This window comes from Chenopodium quinoa, unplaced genomic scaffold (assembly GCF_001683475.1).
Source record: "Chenopodium quinoa cultivar QQ74 unplaced genomic scaffold, ASM168347v1, whole genome shotgun sequence".
In the NCBI taxonomy this organism is placed as follows: domain Eukaryota; kingdom Viridiplantae; phylum Streptophyta; class Magnoliopsida; order Caryophyllales; family Amaranthaceae; genus Chenopodium; species Chenopodium quinoa.
The window spans coordinates 806,673-826,617 of record NW_018744955.1 but is presented as its reverse complement, the minus strand read 5'-3'; the positions used below and the strand labels follow the sequence as shown (position 1 = coordinate 826,617).

General features: G+C 34.7%; 4 protein-coding genes across 5 annotated transcripts; 2 read left to right on the top strand and 2 right to left on the bottom strand.

The window, feature by feature from the left end:
• Positions 1–2,672: 2,672 nt before the first annotated feature.
• On the top strand, positions 2,673–6,231 carry LOC110706376. Its single transcript, XM_021884294.1, has 2 exons — positions 2,673–2,858; positions 5,786–6,231. Exons 1-2 carry the CDS (start codon positions 2,730–2,732, stop codon positions 5,906–5,908), a joined length of 252 nt encoding a protein of 83 aa, XP_021739986.1. The 5' UTR covers positions 2,673–2,729; the 3' UTR covers positions 5,909–6,231.
• A 1,662-nt stretch (positions 6,232–7,893) lies between these two features.
• Positions 7,894–9,642, top strand: LOC110706375. The gene is made up of 2 exons (XM_021884292.1): positions 7,894–8,690; positions 8,914–9,642. The coding sequence occupies exons 1-2, from the start codon at positions 8,193–8,195 to the stop codon at positions 8,995–8,997; spliced, it is 582 nt and encodes a 193-aa protein (XP_021739984.1). The 5' UTR covers positions 7,894–8,192; the 3' UTR covers positions 8,998–9,642.
• A 123-nt stretch (positions 9,643–9,765) lies between these two features.
• Positions 9,766–13,913, bottom strand: LOC110706374 (probable xyloglucan 6-xylosyltransferase 5). Of its 2 annotated transcripts, XM_021884291.1 has the most exons (2): positions 12,846–13,913; positions 9,766–11,184 (listed from the first exon to the last, which is right to left on the bottom strand). In XM_021884291.1, the coding sequence occupies exons 1-2, from the start codon at positions 13,293–13,295 to the stop codon at positions 10,288–10,290; spliced, it is 1,347 nt and encodes a 448-aa protein (XP_021739983.1). In that variant the 5' UTR covers positions 13,296–13,913; the 3' UTR covers positions 9,766–10,287. The 2 variants fall into 2 exon arrangements, with proteins under 2 accessions (XP_021739983.1, XP_021739982.1); XM_021884290.1 differs by lacking the exon at positions 9,766–11,184 and having other exon boundaries at positions 11,427–13,910.
• Positions 13,914–15,464: 1,551 nt separating this feature from the next.
• LOC110706373 (protein MET1, chloroplastic-like) lies at positions 15,465–19,441 on the bottom strand. The gene is made up of 5 exons (XM_021884289.1): positions 18,511–19,441; positions 18,343–18,419; positions 18,111–18,231; positions 15,912–15,971; positions 15,465–15,785 (listed from the first exon to the last, which is right to left on the bottom strand). The coding sequence occupies exons 1-5, from the start codon at positions 19,198–19,200 to the stop codon at positions 15,645–15,647; spliced, it is 1,089 nt and encodes a 362-aa protein (XP_021739981.1). The 5' UTR covers positions 19,201–19,441; the 3' UTR covers positions 15,465–15,644.
• Positions 19,442–19,945: the final 504 nt, after the last annotated feature.

Sequence of the window (19,945 nt, the reverse complement as noted above, 5' to 3'; positions counted from 1 at the left end):
TTTTTTTTTTTTTTTTTTTTTACACAAGAGAGAAAAGCTTTAGATAAAAGTATAACTTTTATTTTCTTCACAATATTTATTTATTTATTTATTTATTTATTTTTAGGAAGTTCTTCACAATATTTTGAATTTGCTGGTGAAATTATTTTTTTTCTGAAATTAAATTAATTTTTATATGACTAGATGTAATACTATGTATTTTTCACCTTATTCAAACAATATTCATTTATAATAATTTTTATTTATAAAAATAATTTCAATACAAAATGAGTTAAATTCAACAAAAATAAGGTAGTAGTAAAAATTAGTTATGTATAAATTGGTAATTTTAATAAAATGAACAATTTAAAAAAAACAGTTTTAATGGTAAAAGTAATTTAAGTTTATCAAAAATAATTTAATTTTAGTAGAAAAAATTTAATATACAAAACAATAGTTTTTTTTCGCAACAATAAGGTGAAGAAAATAGGGCCTAATACATAAGGTGAAGTAATATGACTAGGACATGTTAATTTTTTATTTTTTATTTTTTTATATAAATTTTCCATTGTTGGACTAATAAAGGGTGAAAAAAAATCCCAAAGATGAAAAAAATCCTTGAAAACATCTTCCTTTTGAATATAAGTTATACTCCAATCTGTATCACTTGCATCTTCCTCTTCTTCCATAATATTTCTGGTAGGAAACAACAAAGAAAAACAATTTAATACATTCGGCTTAAAAATATATGTGCAAAAGAGAGAAAGTAATACTACCTCCGATTTTTATTAGTTGCAACTTTGAAATATTTTATATCTCACAAATAATATATCAAGGTTGCAACTAATAAAAATCAGAGGTAGTAGATCACACATAGAGTGGAAAGATGATATATTTGGTATACCATGAACACATGTAATTCATCCGGTTTAGCTTAGTGATTGATTTCATTAGATCGCATATTTGTAATCTACCATAACTCTCTTTTTTTTTTTTTTTTTTTTTTTTTTTGGCACAGTAAGAATTATATTAGAAATATTAATAGTTGAAATTTGATCAAAATATAACTTGCACGTATGTTGAGAGAAAGAATAATTGAATAAGTCTAAGAAAAAAAAATAGCATAAATGTCATGGTACAAACATTGTCATGTACCAAGACTTTCTTCTTCCCCAATCATAGAGCTTTTTTTTTTTATTTACTTTTTATTTTTTAAATGAAGCCTCTCACAAGTCCTTCCAGCCCGATTAGCGGGCTAGGCACTTAGGAGTTGGGGGGGGGGGGAGGAAATTTCCACCCCAAAGTGACTGTAGTGGAGATTAAACAGGAAACTGAAAAGTAGAAACACCTTTTTCTTGTTTCCCGTTTTTGGTTTTTAGTTTAAAAAAAAAAAACAGAAAATTGAAAACCAAAAATGATGTCAAACAAGCCCTTATTTATTTATTTATTTTTAACTTTTTACAAACAAAAGAAAATAAGTTATGACTGAGAAAACCTATCAATTTAAATTAACATGATTTCTTTACACAAAATTACAAAATTTGAGAAACTTCCTTTAAATCTTCAAAATAAAGAAAGAGATATGTATGGGAGATAATTCTTGAGGAAGATAGATAAAATTGTTAAACATCAACTTTTAAAACAAAAATGTGACTTATTTATTAAACTTGTTAGAGAATATACACAAAAATATATTCTCACAGGCTATGTCATATGAAATCATTCATGCTCTAATCAATATAAGTGGAATACTCTCAATCTCCAACTTAAGGAGATTTAAACAACCTAATGTAACAAATTATCAACAGAGTTTTTGTTAGGTTTATACTTGAGATTAGTTAGAATTGAGATTAAATTGCAAAAAAATTTAATTCAATATGCATAGGTTTTTAACTGCAAAATTTGATTTTCGAGCTGGTAGCATTTTTAATTTTTTTTAGAAATGAAAATATGCATATTTAAAAAAAAAAAAATTACGAACATTGGATTCTAGTCAAAATAAACTTGCACATTCAATTTTATTTATTTATTTATAATTTTTTTTTATTAAAATAAGCTTTCATTAAAAAATTATGCACATAAAATCTTTTTCATTTTATGCGTATAGTGGTCCAATTGAGCCTCTCAGTTAATATATTAAAGCTTTAATAATTATATGTTGTTATCCGTATTATTTTAGAGTAAAAAACTTGTAAAATGCTAAAATTATTAAAGAGTTTTTTATTTTATTTTTTTAAAAAAAATATAAAGCCTCAACGCTAATTCTATTATAGTTTGTACTTCGAGCCTAACAATAATTGATAATTACTAGCACAATATATATTTATGGTCTGTTCTCTTCAACTTATTTTCAATTCAATTCAGCCCACTTCAGTTCAGTTAATAAGAATAGGCCCTTAGGCAATGTTTGACAACATTAGCTGAAATTGAGTAAAAATTATAACTAAAATAAAATGACACATGAAACTTCAAAGATCAAAGGTACTCGAAATATTTAAAGTTGAGGGTATGTATCATATTGTCAATAATTTGTCATAATATACTCTGTATCATAGAGTAAAGTACTATCGTGTAATTAGTTCGGGAAAAATAAGTTCAGCAAAAATAACGTGAAAAGAGCATCGCCTTATAGGCCTATCATTTTCGGTTTCCTTTGCGGACTCATCTAAGTTTAATAAAATGAAAAAAAAGTTAGTAATGCGAAGATAAGTTGATTTAATTTTCCCAATTGTGATCAAAGAAAATAAAAAATGTCATCACTTGGAGCAGGGAAGGGGCTTCTGGAGGTAGGCAAATTCGCTGTCTATGTCAGTGTCCCTATTGTTCTCATGTACGCTTTCGCCAACAATTCCAAGAATCTCCACAAATTTATGGGCGGAGTATGTCTCCTCACCTTAATCTTCTTCAACTCATCATTCTTTTGATGTCATTAGGGTTTATACTTGCGATTCAATTTGATTGCTAGGTTTTTTTTAATTCTATTTACTTCTCCAATTTGATTCAATTGTCTCATTTTATTTGATTCAGATTTTATTGTTATTGTTTTGTGGAATCGTGAATTTGAAATTCGTGAAATTTAGTATTGTTTGTGAAATTTAGGGAACATTGAAGTTTTAGTAGTGTATTGATTCTACTTGTTAGAGTTATGCTATTCCTTGGTATACTTTGCTGCATTTACTGTAACAAAAAAAATAGAAACTCATTGGTGAATGACAGAAGAATTAATGACAACCAAGAAATTAACCTCGTTTTTGTTTGTCGGTCTTGGGTCTGGCCGCAAGACGAATCCAGAAACCATTAGTGAATGCAGGAATCTTTTTAGCAACAAGATTTGGAGACTGTTATAAAGAGAACAAGAAGTACTAAATTACTGAAAACTTTGTTTGTAGTGACCTAAAAAAAATGTAGCTTTTTAGAGAATTACAACGATTTAAACAAGTGAATTACTTATTAGCTAATTTTTAGAAAAAATACTACTTTAGAATGTTTTATATCTCTAAAATAATACCCGAAAGTTGCAGATAACAATTAACGAAGGTAATATAATTTTTGCTATGGTAGAATGCTAACCTTTTACACAAGGCGCAATACACATGACCAAACCAAAGAAAAAAGAACTTTGAGAACATCATCTCTGCTAAATTCAACTAATTAAGGGCAATGTGCATACATTTTTCACCTTTCTAGACCCTGTCAATGGCGTCATCCTCAGCTTTCCCACTCTGCTTCTGTTGTAGATGTTGTGTACCATTAAACAGACTGAAAATGGTCGATATTGAAAATTAGTGTCTTAATCAGTGACAGGTAGAAGGCAAGCAAGAAACTGGGGTAGAAAACTAGAATTTCCTGATAATATGCATATTCTTCCTTACGTTCATAGAAGTCTAGAACTCCCCCTTCATTTTCCCTTGTTATCACTGTCTACTCTAACACCTTGTTTACCTCTCTATCTAAGCTTTTCTTTCAAGCCTCTAATTCTTATGTTTGGATGTTTCGTCTATACATGTGTTATATGTAGGTTAATTGCGTCGTTGTTACTTTTTTTTTTCCTCTGAGCCGCAATGATTGAAAGTTTTGATCTTTAAAGGAATAGTTAGTTGAGAGCATTCAAACAATATTATAGATGAAAGCACAATAATTGATGTAGTCTTTTACTCGTAGACAGATATGATTGAACTTATTGTGGACCATTTAGAATTTAGACCTGTATTGTATAAGCCATTTTTTTATTTTGATGTATCAATAATTTATATTCTTAGAAGTTAGAAGATATTTTCCATTCTCTAAGTATGTAGAATAGAATCACAAATCTTAGGCAGAAATTGTGGAAAATTCTTCATTCTTGACTTTTAAAAAATATTTTAGCCCTACATCACAGACTTTCTTTTCCAGATATCAAGTGGAGGATTTTTAGGCTTCATATCTCACTTTCAAAATTTTCCATGATATAAATTGAATTTGGCTTTGTGATATTTAAATTAGTGTACTTGTTATGCATATTGCTATATTATTTATTATAAGATTTATAACTTTTTTTATGGGTTGATGATCTATTACATTAATGTAATTGATGCAATGTTGATGGCCTGTATAGGCTGTATGACCTAGTTGACCTGGTCATAGGTTCCAAGTTTCTGCTCTATTATGTCTAGTATAAATGTACTAACAAGAGAAGCTTTCGGTTATGATTTTATTGCGAGTTAATGAAAAATTTAATCAAAGAAGTTACTTTTTAATCCAAATATATTAATTTTCTTAAAATTAGTTTTGTGAATTAAAGAGTTCATTTTTATGAATTTTGAGGATTGGGTGACTTTAGGTGTTGATTAACTTTAGATAGAATGGAAAGTGGCATTTGGGAGAGGAGGACACTAGAGTGATATGTGGTTTGTATTGAGATGAGTGAAAATTCCCTGCAGTGCTTAGGAAAAATCTGACTGACCTTGGTTAAAGTAAGTTTTCCATATTATTGTTTGGACAATGGATTCCATCTTCAATATAATTCCAAATTGAAAATTGGGGTAAGGCTGATCCTGCCATACTTACTTTTTTGGGGATCTTGATTGCCCATTATATTTATTGCAGTTAATAGAATCACTGCAGATTTTGTGGCCATTAACCTCCTCTAGTAAATGATTTATGTCATGCAAGTTGTGTACTAATGATCACTATCCTCTGTTTAAGAAATTATTATTCCCTGCCAGAGCTTAAGATTTCCTATGTAATGCAGCATCATTTAATAGTCTGCACATATAAATCGATAGTATTAAGTGTGGTTTTTAGAGGATGCATATAGTTGGAAACACTGATAGAGAAAGTCATTGCATAGCATACGAGTGATTTGTCAATCCCTAACTACAATTTATCGGCTCTGTTTTTATGAAAACAACCTGTATGGAAATTGATGATGGAAAGTTGCTAGTGTATTTATTTTGTTGGGTAATTTTTGTGCGTGTGTGTGTGTGTGTGTTGTGTGGGGGGGGGGGGGGAGGAATCAAATATGACGGCCACACTTGATATGTTTCTTAACCATAAAATTTCTAATAAAAGAATCTGGGGAGCACAAATAGGGTGACAAAATTATTTGAGTGGTGATGCTCCTTGTAAATCTTGAGATTAATTGAGTGTATTTCACATTCTAGATTCTACTGACGATACCACTTTATTTTGTAAGCCAGGTCACTTTGTTACTTGTGTTTCCACTTGGAAGCATTTATATGTTCCTACAGACTATGTTTTTTTAAACTCCCCCCCCCCCCCAAATACTTGTTTGAGTCTAAGTATACCCTCTTTATACTTTGTGAAGCGTTCTTATGTGGTCTATCCACCTGAGGCTCCTAGGCCTCCGTCACCAGAGGAAATGCGAGAGATGGCTCGTGATCTAGCTCGTAAAAGGAACAGCCATTCATCTTCTGACGCAGCAATGTGAATGGGTTTTACTTTGTGCATGCAAGGACCACTCTAATGGAACATGATAGAGGAGCTTCAAACAGCCTTATCTAGTCTCGCTTGAAGCTCCTCCACCATCAGTTCTATAGAAACTTTTTAATTTGTACTCTCAGTCACGTATGTTGTCAATTTGACAGTTTTACTGTATACAGTTTACATCTCAGCTATATAATAAATCAAATTAAATAATTAATGTATACATCATGTTCTTATTTTTCAGTTTGAGTTTGATGTGTGCTTGTTGTAAAGGATATATTGATTTTAATGATCTCATCTTTGGACAATCTGCTTTGAATAGTTTCATCTTTTTGAATTGGGCCGTAATGACCTCCAACTTGTATCGCAAGTAAATTTTTTTTGACAAAATAGTTGTTCTTTACTCCAGCCTAGTTTGTTCATGCGACCTCTTGACGCCAATTACAGTGTCAAGAAGGCGGTGATATCATTCAGGGAGATTGCCGAGAGTTAGTGTAAAGTAGGATTGGAGATAGAGAAGACGAAGGAAGAAGGCACGGGAGGAGTTTTTAGAGTGGATGAAGAGGATGGAGAAGTCACCTAGTGTGAAGGGTAGGTGGTAGAGAGGGTGGTGATGGTGAGGTAGAGGTGTGTGGAGGAGAGGGAAAGTGAGTAAAGAAGATTTGAGGGGATTGACGAAGTTGTAGATGGTGGAGATGAGGTGGTAGAGGGCCTAGTCGCCTAGAGGCTTAGAGCCAGGTAGAGGTGAGGGATTGTGGCGCTGAGGAGGTGGATATTTGGCTGATTAGGGATGCCATATTTGGAGGAGGAAAGTGTGTGGAGGTGGTGGTTGTGGTACCATGTGGTATTCAGAACTCGGGTAGTTCGATATTCTTGCTAATGGGAGAGCCGGAGAGGGGAGGGGGGGGGGTTTAGGGAATGGAGATAGGAAAAGAAAAGATTGGGAAATAGGGAGGGGGAGTTTAGGGAATGGAGATAAGAAAAAAAAAAGATTGGGAAATAGGGAGGGGGCTAAGGAGTTTAGGGAATGGAGATAGGAAAAAAAAAAAGATTGGGAAATAGGGAGGGGGAGGGGGGGTAATCATTCTTGTTGTTTCTAATTTTTGTAAGACGTTGTAATTACGTGTAGTAAAAGTCATAAAATATGAAGTACTTGATAACTTACAGTTTCGGACCATCATTAAGTTCAAAAGTTTGGTCATCAAAAATAAGTTTTCTAGTTACATACGTTTACACTACTCCCATGTAGTGCACCCGGGTAAAATTGATCCTTTTATTAAAAAAAAAAAAATCAAATCAATCCATTCCTTAATTCATGGGATTTATCTATATTAGTTACATTTTTAGTTGATTATAAATTACAAACTTACTAGAATAAAAAAAGAAGGGAAAAAAAACCCCTTATCTATTCAATTGATTATATTAATGGACTCATAACTTCATAAGGCCTCATATGGTAGAGTAATCAGAAATCTCATTTTTGGTTTCCTTTTATCATATGTTTGGTATTCTTATAGTTTGTATGAAACTAACTTACAATGATGTATTGTAAGACATGACAACATTTCCTTTGGATAACTTTTAATGTCTCACAATAAATTAGTGTGAGACAGTCTCACCCAAGACTTACTTTTCCTCTCAAAATGTCGGCACATTTAATAAAAAAAGGTGGGTTCAAACCTCATTAATGTGTCGATGGACCATGTGAGAAGCTAAGAAACGATCCTGGTACGATTGGGATCCGATCTAGCTGCCACCAGAGCCACAAAAGAAAATCTAAATGCTTCCTTAACTACCAAAGCACAGCTCTTTCAGTCCTCTATGTTCAACCTTGCTTGTAACTTAGCTTACCAAACAGTATTACAGTAATTGAAATTGGAACAAGATGATCCTAATTGATACTATGAACTAGATAAGCAGGCGAAAACGTGTTGCCGCCTCTCATGTACTAAAACCTTGAACCATATGTTCAGAGGCTTGCAAAGAATTTGCCAGATTTTTTGGGGTGTTAAGGGGCCCTGGTAATGACATTTAGAAAGTGACAATGGTAGAGTGACCAAAGATATTTTAGATAAGATGATATGATCTTTGCAAAAGAGGACACCCTAAAATTGGCAGCATGTTCTTCACCAGTCTTGAACCTTCTCCACCCTAGTCAAAGCTTTTTATTGTACAAAATGCTATCTGAATCCTGAGAATCATTCTTCATTATATGCAAAGAAAAATCTTTTCTATCCACAGAAGTAAAAAAATAAAAAATAAAAAAAGAAAAAGAAAAAATCTGAAAGATGGTTGAGACTTCAGAGAGTTCAGGTGAATCCAGTGACTGGGAATTAGTCCAACACTCATCTGATCAGCCATCTTCGCCGCCACCACAAGGGCAGCTACTCGGATATGAAATGGTAATAAGAGACAACTTCTATGGTGATAATTCTATCTTCCCACCAAGTGAGCATGAAGACTTGCCCCTTTTAGGAGAAGACTCTGGTTCACCGAGAAATACATCACCACGACAGTTATCGTTGTCATCTGCATGCTCAGACATAGGTTCGCCGAAAGAGCAGCAGATAAAATCAGATACAAGGCTTTCTATCATGATGAATGTCATTGGGACTAGAATGTACACATTTGGAAGAAAAGTGTTTCAGGTTTTTCTTTGCACCAGTGGCAGCAGGAGGTGTTACTCTATTTTTCCTGCTACCGCGATATTGGTAGCATTACTTGCTTGCGTGAAGATTCTGCAGTGGCGAAACCGCCTTCTGCTCCTCATAAGAGAGAAAGACCAGGTAAATTCCATTCATTCCTTGTTGAATTTTATTGACTAGATTTATATACACATACTTCATATTAAGTTAATCCTTAAAGAAACGAAAAGAAAGTTAAAATTGGAACTTAGGTAGTAATTATGGCAGTCACTTCCTTCTTTTCTTACATGACTAATGAATAATATTGGGAGTGAAGTTCACTTGGTTGTTTATACTGAAACCTTTCACAATGAATTTGCTGCAGAGAATCAGCCAGCTCTTGCATCAGATAGCTCACATGAACGAGATCTTGTCAGCACGACGGAAGGTTCCAGTCTTGCGAATTTAATTAGACCAATGTGACTACAAGAGCATCAAAATATTGCTGCAAATAGTTTAATGAGTAATTAGTTAATGGTATATTGTAATGCTGCAGAATGCAAGCGAAACCTCTCTGGAATTGAGATTTCTAGTGTCCAGAGAACCGTTTTTCCATTTATATACTGAAAAATATTGTAGAATAGATCTCCACACCGAGCTTCAATACGACAACAGTTTTACATTTATACACTGGAAAATATTGTAGAATAGATCTCCACACCGAGCTTCAATACGACAACACTCACGAAAAGGAATAAACAAAGCAATGTTTTTGCAGATCTCGTCCACAAAACACTCCCAATAAATCAGGGATACTCCATCTGCATACAATCCTTCACACATCTATTGGGGAAACAGAATTACTCATACAGGTGGTTGAGAGGAACAACTAAAAAGTTGCCCTGAAGCAAGTTATTTGCAGCGGGCAAATGAGCATTGAAAAGTTGCTAAGTTCACAGTTCAAGAATGAAAATATAATCACATAATGTTGCCTAGAGCAAAAATTGAGACTTGAGGCAATTAAGCATGTATCAACCTGCTGGGCAAAGTATACCAGCTCACGAAATATTACTTTGTATCTTACATTAACAGCAGTCACACAAATTTCACCAAAGAAAAAAAACCAGCAGGCATAATATATCAACATAGCACCAGGCAGTTGATCCCATCAACAAATGATACAAAGTAAAAACAATTTGTGCAATGATCAGCACAGAGCTATATGAAATTCAGCTAATTGCATAGTAATTCCCGACACCAAATGATTAATGCTGGTCATAGTTCCCAATGGAAGCAATTGTTTCTACCAATACATTGCAAACCCAGTAAAGAAAAAAGAAAACAGCAAGTCATAAACCCAGTAAAGTAACAAGTACTGTAAGTCATAAATTTGTTTCCTGAAAATGTAATAAACAGACTACAAGAATGTGTGACAAAATGTTTCGTTTCATGACATATGAATACAATTTGAGTAAAGAATAAGAAACTAAGAATAAATATTGATTTCGAGTCAAAACCATGGATTTTCCCTTCCACATATCCCAGACAGAGAGCAGAACATGGTCTGTAACTCTGTAATCACAAAACTTTCTTCTGTTTTGTAAAGGGCTCTTCGGAATCCTGGAGAGATGTGTGAGCTTAACAAGTAAAACAGAAAAGAATAGCCTCATACATGACCACTCTAATCATGTTACAATCAGCAGAACCAATAAGGTTAGCTTATACAGTATTACCCTTGTGGTTAAAACCTTGTATGATCTCATGACTTTGATCCACCATGTCGAATGTCAAACTGATCTACATACACCAAAGGTGTGGTCGTCTCGTTCCTCATCCTCTTGATGTTGGGACTCAACAAACCCCTATGCCTAAAACCATACAACTTCAACACCTGATTATCTGCAAAATTGAATGCTCTCTCCATACTCTTCAAACACTTCTCCACAGGATAATCCGCGTAACTCCCACAAGGTTTACAACCCACGAAATGGGTCACAAACGGCCACCTCTCATCACCCAAACCCGGGTGATACTTCTCCACCATCTCCTCATACTTATCCACCAATCCGGTCCAAAACCCGTGCAAATAGTACGAATTCTCCACAAACACCTTATTCATCCAAACATCCTTCTGAGAGATCAACAAATAGATCAAAGCCGATTGATCATCAGCCTCGAAAGACGGCCTCCCACTCAAAAAAGCAGTGACTACCTTACCTGCTTCATTTCTAGTAGGCCCTTTAGGACCCATAGGAGCCCAAGTATCCATCAAATCCAAAGTCCACTGACAATTCCTAAACAAAACACTTCCAGTATTCAAAGCAATCCAAGATTTCTTCTCTAACAAATCAGGATATCCATGAATAACCAAATTATGATTCTCATACTTACTAACAGGAATCTCAAAAACCATATCAGTAAACAATGCATCACTATCCATCCACCAAATCCACTCAATTTCAGGATGCGATAACATCAACCTCCTAATCAATGGCAATTTTGACCAATACCCAGAAAGATCTTTATCCAAATGAGCCATATTATACACAATTTCAATCCCATGAAGTCGACAATAATCAATCTTATTCTTAATACTCTTAAGCAAATAATGATCCCCAATTGGGTTATCACAAGGATTAGGAGGTGACCCACTTACCAGCAAAAATTGAGACTTGAGGCAATTAAGCATGTATCAACCTGCTGGGCAAAGTATACCAGCTCACGAAATATTACTTTGTATCTTACATTAACAGCAGTCACACAAATTTCACCAAAGAAAAAAAACCAGCAGGCATAATATATCAACATAGCACCAGGCAGTTGATCCCATCAACAAATGATACAAAGTAAAAACAATTTGTGCAATGATCAGCACAGAGCTATATGAAATTCAGCTAATTGCATAGTAATTCCCGACACCAAATGATTAATGCTGGTCATAGTTCCCAATGGAAGCAATTGTTTCTACCAATACATTGCAAACCCAGTAAAGAAAAAAGAAAACAGCAAGTCATAAACCCAGTAAAGTAACAAGTACTGTAAGTCATAAATTTGTTTCCTGAAAATGTAATAAACAGACTACAAGAATGTGTGACAAAATGTTTCGTTTCATGACATATGAATACAATTTGAGTAAAGAATAAGAAACTAAGAATAAATATTGATTTCGAGTCAAAACCATGGATTTTCCCTTCCACATATCCCAGACAGAGAGCAGAACATGGTCTGTAACTCTGTAATCACAAAACTTTCTTCTGTTTTGTAAAGGGCTCTTCGGAATCCTGGAGAGATGTGTGAGCTTAACAAGTAAAACAGAAAAGAATAGCCTCATACATGACCACTCTAATCATGTTACAATCAGCAGAACCAATAAGGTTAGCTTATACAGTATTACCCTTGTGGTTAAAACCTTGTATGATCTCATGACTTTGATCCACCATGTCGAATGTCAAACTGATCTACATACACCAAAGGTGTGGTCGTCTCGTTCCTCATCCTCTTGATGTTGGGACTCAACAAACCCCTATGCCTAAAACCATACAACTTCAACACCTGATTATCTGCAAAATTGAATGCTCTCTCCATACTCTTCAAACACTTCTCCACAGGATAATCCGCGTAACTCCCACAAGGTTTACAACCCACGAAATGGGTCACAAACGGCCACCTCTCATCACCCAAACCCGGGTGATACTTCTCCACCATCTCCTCATACTTATCCACCAATCCGGTCCAAAACCCGTGCAAATAGTACGAATTCTCCACAAACACCTTATTCATCCAAACATCCTTCTGAGAGATCAACAAATAGATCAAAGCCGATTGATCATCAGCCTCGAAAGACGGCCTCCCACTCAAAAAAGCAGTGACTACCTTACCTGCTTCATTTCTAGTAGGCCCTTTAGGACCCATAGGAGCCCAAGTATCCATCAAATCCAAAGTCCACTGACAATTCCTAAACAAAACACTTCCAGTATTCAAAGCAATCCAAGATTTCTTCTCTAACAAATCAGGATATCCATGAATAACCAAATTATGATTCTCATACTTACTAACAGGAATCTCAAAAACCATATCAGTAAACAATGCATCACTATCCATCCACCAAATCCACTCAATTTCAGGATGCGATAACATCAACCTCCTAATCAATGGCAATTTTGACCAATACCCAGAAAGATCTTTATCCAAATGAGCCATATTATACACAATTTCAATCCCATGAAGTCGACAATAATCAATCTTATTCTTAATACTCTTAAGCAAATAATGATCCCCAATTGGGTTATCACAAGGATTAGGAGGTGACCCACTTACCAGCAAAATCCGAGGTTTTCCCTTGACAAAATTCGGGTATTCCTTATTCAATTCAAGCCATTCTTTTCTCTGTTGATCCCAATTTCCAATCTTCGGCCCAAAACTGAAAGTAGTAGTATTAGGGTTCATATCAGGCTCATCATCTGGTTCCGCCCCATCGGATCGAATCTCCTCGATCACCCGCCTCGCTTCCTCTTCAAGATGTTGTCTCTCCGCATCGACTTTCGATGTACCGAGATTCAGCCCTATGGTGCCTCGAAGGACCAAGATGGTCACAAACCCACATAAAATAGTGATCTTGATGTTATTCATTGTTTTGGCGATTTGCCGGCCACGGGGTAACACCCTTGACCGGTTACCGCCGCCGCTGAAGGAGGAGAGTGTGGTGGTCGGAAGAGTACCACCGCCGCCGGTAGCCCGTTTCTGGGCGGTGAAGCCCTCTTGACCCATGATTGGAAAAAGGTGGAATCTTTGAGGAGAGAGGAAGTGGGAAATGAAGAGAGGGAAAGTTGTAAGAAAGTAATGGAGAAATGGGTATTTGAGAAAGTTTGAAAATGGAGTGAAAAATTATGGGATTTGAGGGAAACGTGGTGGGGTGTAAGAGAGAGAAAGAAGAGAGAGAAAGAGAAAGAGGGAGGAAGGAAGGAGGCAACAGTCAGCACCGACGGTAAGATTGTCCACTCTTTGTCTTTTTTTTTTTTTTAAAACAAAATTTCCTTAATTTTTTTGTTAGTTTTTGTTTAGGTTTAAAAATTTGTTTTTGATTTTGTTTTGGGGTAAAAGTCAAGGTGATTCACTAATTGAAAGATTAAATATACATGTATACATATGCATACAGCATACCTATCATTAGATAGGGCGATTGGGTCATTTGAATCGGATTTTAAATTTTTGTGGGATTTTTATTACAATGTCGGTTTAATATTTAGATAGGTTTAGTTGAGATCTAATTAATTCGAGTTTTGAGTGTTTCTGTTATTGAATGAATGGCTTAAGGGAGATTGGGTGTAATGTTGGATAGGTAACACTGTTACGAGGTTAATCTGAAATGGGTGGTTATTGAATTTATCAACCTTTAGATATTTCAAGCTAAGTTATATCGAGTTTAAATCTATATAAGTATCAGATAATCTTAGGTTTGATCGATTCATTTTGTATGTATACGCAATATATTTTAACAAGTAAGCTTAGTGAAGTTGGTGGAAAATTCACCAAGTTCGAGTCCCACCAACCACATTTCCTTGAAAGTGGAATTTTTCATTTGATTCATTATAAAAGTATTGTCAATGCTATCAAAATCAAGAAAAACGAGTAATGAATAGTATAAACGGAAAAAAAAAAAAGAAGAAGGAATGTTTAGGGGTATCCCGCATCACTAAAGTGATATGATTAGGTCATTAGGTAAACATCGTTTAAAAGAAAAAATGTAGTATTAGCTTAATGTTTTGGGTGTAATTATCTTAATTTTAGTTAAGGATTTCACACGTTAATATTATCATAGGATTGATTTATGCTTGCCAGTTGCCACTACTTTGCCAGCTACAAGCCTACAAAGCTTAGTAAGATTAGTAATAACAAAACTTGATATTGAGTGTGACTCTAAAAATCATGGACCATCTTCAGGGACACAATTTTCTTTAGATTTAGAGAAAATTTCATAATACATATTGCATTTTGTTGGTTGTAAACTAAAGAGAGAGCATTTCTCAATGCATGTTGTTGCATTTTGTTAGTAGTAAAATTATTTTGAAGGTAGGTCACCTGAATACCTCTTTAAATACATCACCAACATGTTTGTAGCAACTAAGTTAGTTTAGTGGAGTTGGTAGAGAACTCACTTCGTATCTCGCCAACTATATATGTTTGAGAGGGGGATCGATTCCCTTACCTCCTTTGCCAGATTGACCTATGAGAGGTTTCAAACTGGTGTTTAGTCCTCAAGAAAAACAAGATACAGGATCTTATATTAGTATATGCTCAGATCAGCGGCTCAACTTAGCAAGGTCAGCATTATATTGCACGATATCAAACACCAACGTAGGTTGGCAGTTGGCTAATCTATTACTAAAATAACAGCTATGTGTATAACGTGTACAAGTTTAGGATTGTAGCACATGCCAAATTTTGATGTATAATATGATCTTTTGTAAGGAGTTCTATTAAAACCAAAAAATATAAGGAATTAAGCATGCCTTGATCCATTCAAGACGAACTAGTTAAGAGTTTTTCGAAATTACGTGTTACTATTAGTAGAACTTGCACATTATTTGCTGATAAAGATTTTTGTTCCTTAGTTCAATAACACGAATCATCGTAAATTTGAGGTCTTTTAATGGTCATTCTTCAATTATGAGCACCTATTAAAGATTTAGATATTGTCTTAGCTGGTATTGATTTGTCAAAGTTTAATGCATATGATTCTGACTGCAAATTAAAATCTGTCATGAAAGCAATGCTCCACAGAAAAATGGACTTCTTAATGATAATTTCTGAAACCAAATTGATATATGAGCAAATAAATGAAACTGAAGAAATAAAATAAAAATTACTGTTCTGTTTTTCTCTGGTTGAATGGTTATGTAGTAGTTAAGTTTGTAGACAATTCCTGTAACAAAGGTGTAAAGAATAGAAAGTGTGATGTATTATGCATGCTATGAAAATTTGACAAAGCAAGTATCTCTTCGTTAAATGAATGTAGGAGGACAATCTTCTTTCTATATGATATGGAACATGTATGTGCTCAAACAGTGTTAACACATGATAACCTCAAAGAAAATATAGTGTTATAAAATTATCTCTCTACTTCTTGTTGAATCCAAATAGAGATTTAATGGCATTGATTGCATTTTCGTTGATGAATGATTCATCAAATCTTTTCAATAGAGTGTCAAACTCAGCAGTTGCTCTGAGGTTTGCAAGGTCTGGATCAGTTCGAATTCTCTGTACAATATTCAGAAAATGAAAAAATCATTAATTGAAGTGTATATGCATTTTTACCTTGTAATTAAGGATAGAAATGACAATGAAGAGGACATGTAAAAAGTGGTCATGTTTAGTTGAATTTACCTTGAAATCTTCATATCCTTCTTCCAAAGCATCTTCGAGTGCAGATAGACCAGCTTGTATCTGTTGATTAAATTAATGGCACATTTAATAAACGAGGAAGGTAATATTCCTTTAATAGTCTATGGAGTAAGAAACTGAAATTTATCACATATATCCCAGTGTTTGACTTAAGATAGATTAAGCTTTATGGATGTCAATCATGTCACTGATTGTCTATTTCAAACATGCTTGATAGATTAAGATGTGAGGCTAAGTTGCAGCATTAAGGATTCGTTTGGTTTTGGAAAAAAAAACATTTTCAATGAAAAATATTTTTTCCACCACTGGAAAACTGTTTGTCACACCTTTCTTGATGTAGATCTGTTTGCCTTGATGATTTGTTTGCATGATACGTAGTATGATGGATCAGTTATCTTAAATGGCATATTTGTGAACAGATTTAGAAGGCAATTAAATGACTATAGTATTAAAATAAGGTTAACTTATAAATGCTAGTATATAATAGCAAGCCTTGGTTATGTTGTATATTTGAATCGTATTTGTGATATATAAGGGCGTTATGAACATGGTATGGTGTATTGGTGTGTGTTTTAAATGCTGATGGTTCCTTTCATCAACATCAATGATACTGTTTTCTTTGGCTCTATTGATCATTTTCTTTACGTCTTGCAGGCTTGCTGCATGATTCCCATATGCATTGAAATGAACCTTACAGTTTGAAGCTGGTGGTTGTAGCTCAATACTGATGGTCTTAATAACTAATGAGCCCCTAATGTTATTATTTCTTTCTTTGTTGTTTGAGTTTCTTGCAAAATTTCCTGCCACCTACTTTTCGTATTTTCTCTATGATCAAAAGAACTGGCAAGGCTACAACATTGTCTAATTGGAAGTAGACCACCATAAAAATCTAGTGCATTAGTTTGCATAATCACACAGAAGGGCATCTGGTTGCCTAAATGAAAATTACATAGTCTGAATCTTACAATAATATTCTTTCCAATGAATCTTGCCTATGCAAAGATACAGCAATAAAAAATTATAGTTTTTAAGGCCTTTACGAGACACTTAGTCTTTACTGAGTACTTCAGACCTATGCAATAGTTTTATACTTATATAATTACACTTCCCCGATCCTCAAACTATATTAACAGCTATTTTTTCTAATTGTTAAACGAATGTTGAAGGTGTATATTAGTTATTTAAGGATTCATTATGCATGCTGCTTTAACTTGATTGTTTGATTCTGGAAATTTAACAGAACTGCTGACCATGCCACCTTGAGTAGCATAGACTGACATACCAGTATATGAAATGGTGTTGCTGCTGGGGTTAATATGTTTTTTAAAAAGCATAAGGATAACCTTTTGCTGGGGCATATTGTGGTCCATGGAAGTGCGCTGCCTTCTAAATTTTTACTTGGAAGCTTCTTCCTATCTACTCATGTATCTATTTTAGAACCTGAAATCAACTCAGTCAAGTCGTATTTCATATAATATAGGTTATTATGTTTGATCTAATTAGCATTTTGAGACAATATTTCTGATAGCACTTGATAACTTCTCTCTTTATGATCTTTATGTGTCATACTTTAATAGGTATCTTCTTCATACAATCCTACTTTGCTTATTTGTTGTTTTAACCTTTGAAATTTTATATTGTTTGCCTGTTCTGTTATTATGCAAAATTTCCTGTTGCTACAAGATTTGGTTATTAGATTTTTTCAAAGTTGGCCACGGCTGTGTCCTGTGTCCATGGTTTTCTGGGTATTTCTGTTATTGGCCAGTTACTTATTGATCACTCTCTTTCGAGAGGGTTCTACAGTCTGCATCTTTAGTATTAAGGATGGTCCTAGATAATGTACTGGTGTCTAGTAGAGTGGTATCATAGGGTGTGGTTGAACATGATTTGCAAGCAATAATGTTCGAGTATATAAGAATTGAGCCAACTCTATCTGGTTAATGGCACACTACTATTTGAACATTGCATAAATTATATAATCTGATCTCAGTTGTTCAGACTTCAATATGAAACACACACAAAGCTCCAGCAGAAGTCAAATATAAAATCTCAGTTTGGAATGGAAGCAACTCAGATATCAGAACGAGTTTATATTAATTGCATAAATGCCTATCACTTAATAGCTTCAGTAGCTTAGGAATAGTTAAGAGTTAAGGACTGAGAAGAAAAGTATTACAGTACCTGATTAAGCTTTGAATAACAGCAAGCAACATTGTAACTAGCTACTGAAGCTTCTGTTGTAGTTGGCCTAGATCCTAGAACTGATTCAAACTTCTCACGAGCTTCCTCATAATTTCCACTCCTTTGATGAATGAAGTGGCAAAGTAAAGGAAAATTAGAGGAAACAGAACTAAACACAATCAAACAGTACACTAACAGGCAACAGAAGAATGGAAAGATTGTTGATACATACTTGTAAAGTTGGAGGCCTTCCCGAAGTTCCCTTTCTCTGCGCTCTTTCTGCTCTATTTTCCTCTGGTAATTTTGGCGCTGCAAACAAATACATACTGTCAGAACTCCTAGAATGATATGATTTATATGCCTGAAAGTGGTGTAGTTAGCCTGACAGGGTCTAGCTTACTTGAATCTCTCTGACACGGTCACTGATAACACCAGAATTTCTTTCAGCACGGATAATTTCCTTCTCAGACATCTCGCCAGCATAATCAAGATTACCAAAGCGTCTCTGCATTTTCATGTAGAGAGGGCCAATCCTCTGACGGATAGTGTACATCGTTCTACCATACTCAGCAGCAGGCCAGATTTCAGTCCCGAACACTGCACTAGTGGAGATAACTTTGTCCCCTACACTGAACTGTCCTGTTTTATCAGCAGAATACCCTGGGGCAATGGCATCAATATAGGTACCGCCATCTCTTCCTTTGGCAAATTTCAATCCAAGAGGCTGCTCTAATTCCACCTCATACTCTTCATACTTTTCTTCTTCTGCTTCTGCTTCGTCTTCTTTTTCTTCTTGCTGTTGGCCTGAGGCTGACGACGAATCAGTTCCTGTGGCTCTGACTACAAACCTGCAGCACCTGGTGCTGTTAGAATTGCTACTGTCATTGCTCCTGCAGCAGCAGTAGCTGATCATTGCACGAGATACTGACAGGCCGCCGGATAGTGATGACAATGATGTTCCATTATTTGCAAAGTGCTTAGTTTTCAAATTTTGGGTAGGAGACCTTATCACATTAACATTAACATGATTATTAAGAACATGGTAATGGTACAACTGCGAGTACCCGCAACTGTTACTTGTGGCCATCATTATTTTTCCTAGCAGATGATATAGTTTCTGCACGCTGCAGGAGCTGATCACAGTCTATTGCAACCCAATTGTGGTATCAAGTGCTCGCAGTCGTCCTACGAGGTCGATTTTCCTAAGGAACTTTGAATGTGGTATACAAAATCTAAACAAAACCACCAAAATAAGTTGGACTACAAGAGGAAGATAGAAAGAAAGAAAAGAAATGGTTGTTAACACTCACTCACAATGACGAGTTGGGATTACGAGGGCCCGTTTGTTTGTGGCTACTATATCTCTTCTATGAATTTTGGTCTATCATGTGCCTCCACGTGTCCTATTTCCTTTCATTTTTGGAAGCCACTCATTTTTGCAAAATTGGATATTCCAAAACTAAAGCATAACAATAGATGAATAGAGCAACCAGAAAGATTACTCCTTGTTATATTCGGTTATTTAAATATTGCAACATACGAATAGAATAGAAACTTTAAAAAGAGGAGAGATAGAGAGTAATAAACATACTGATTCATGTGATGAGGAGAGATAGAGAAAAAACATGTACAAACTCCGAATTTTTTTTCCGTCTTAGTGGAGTCTATTGATTATTTCTCAATTCCTTCAACTCTACCTCGATTTCCCTAGTACTCTTTATAATTTTTCTTGAACCAAATTGCTTATTTCAATAAAATTCTATCAATATCCAATGTTAACTTAGGGCTCTTATGTTATACATGCAATTTTTTTTATTCGAATGAGGAAAGGAGTT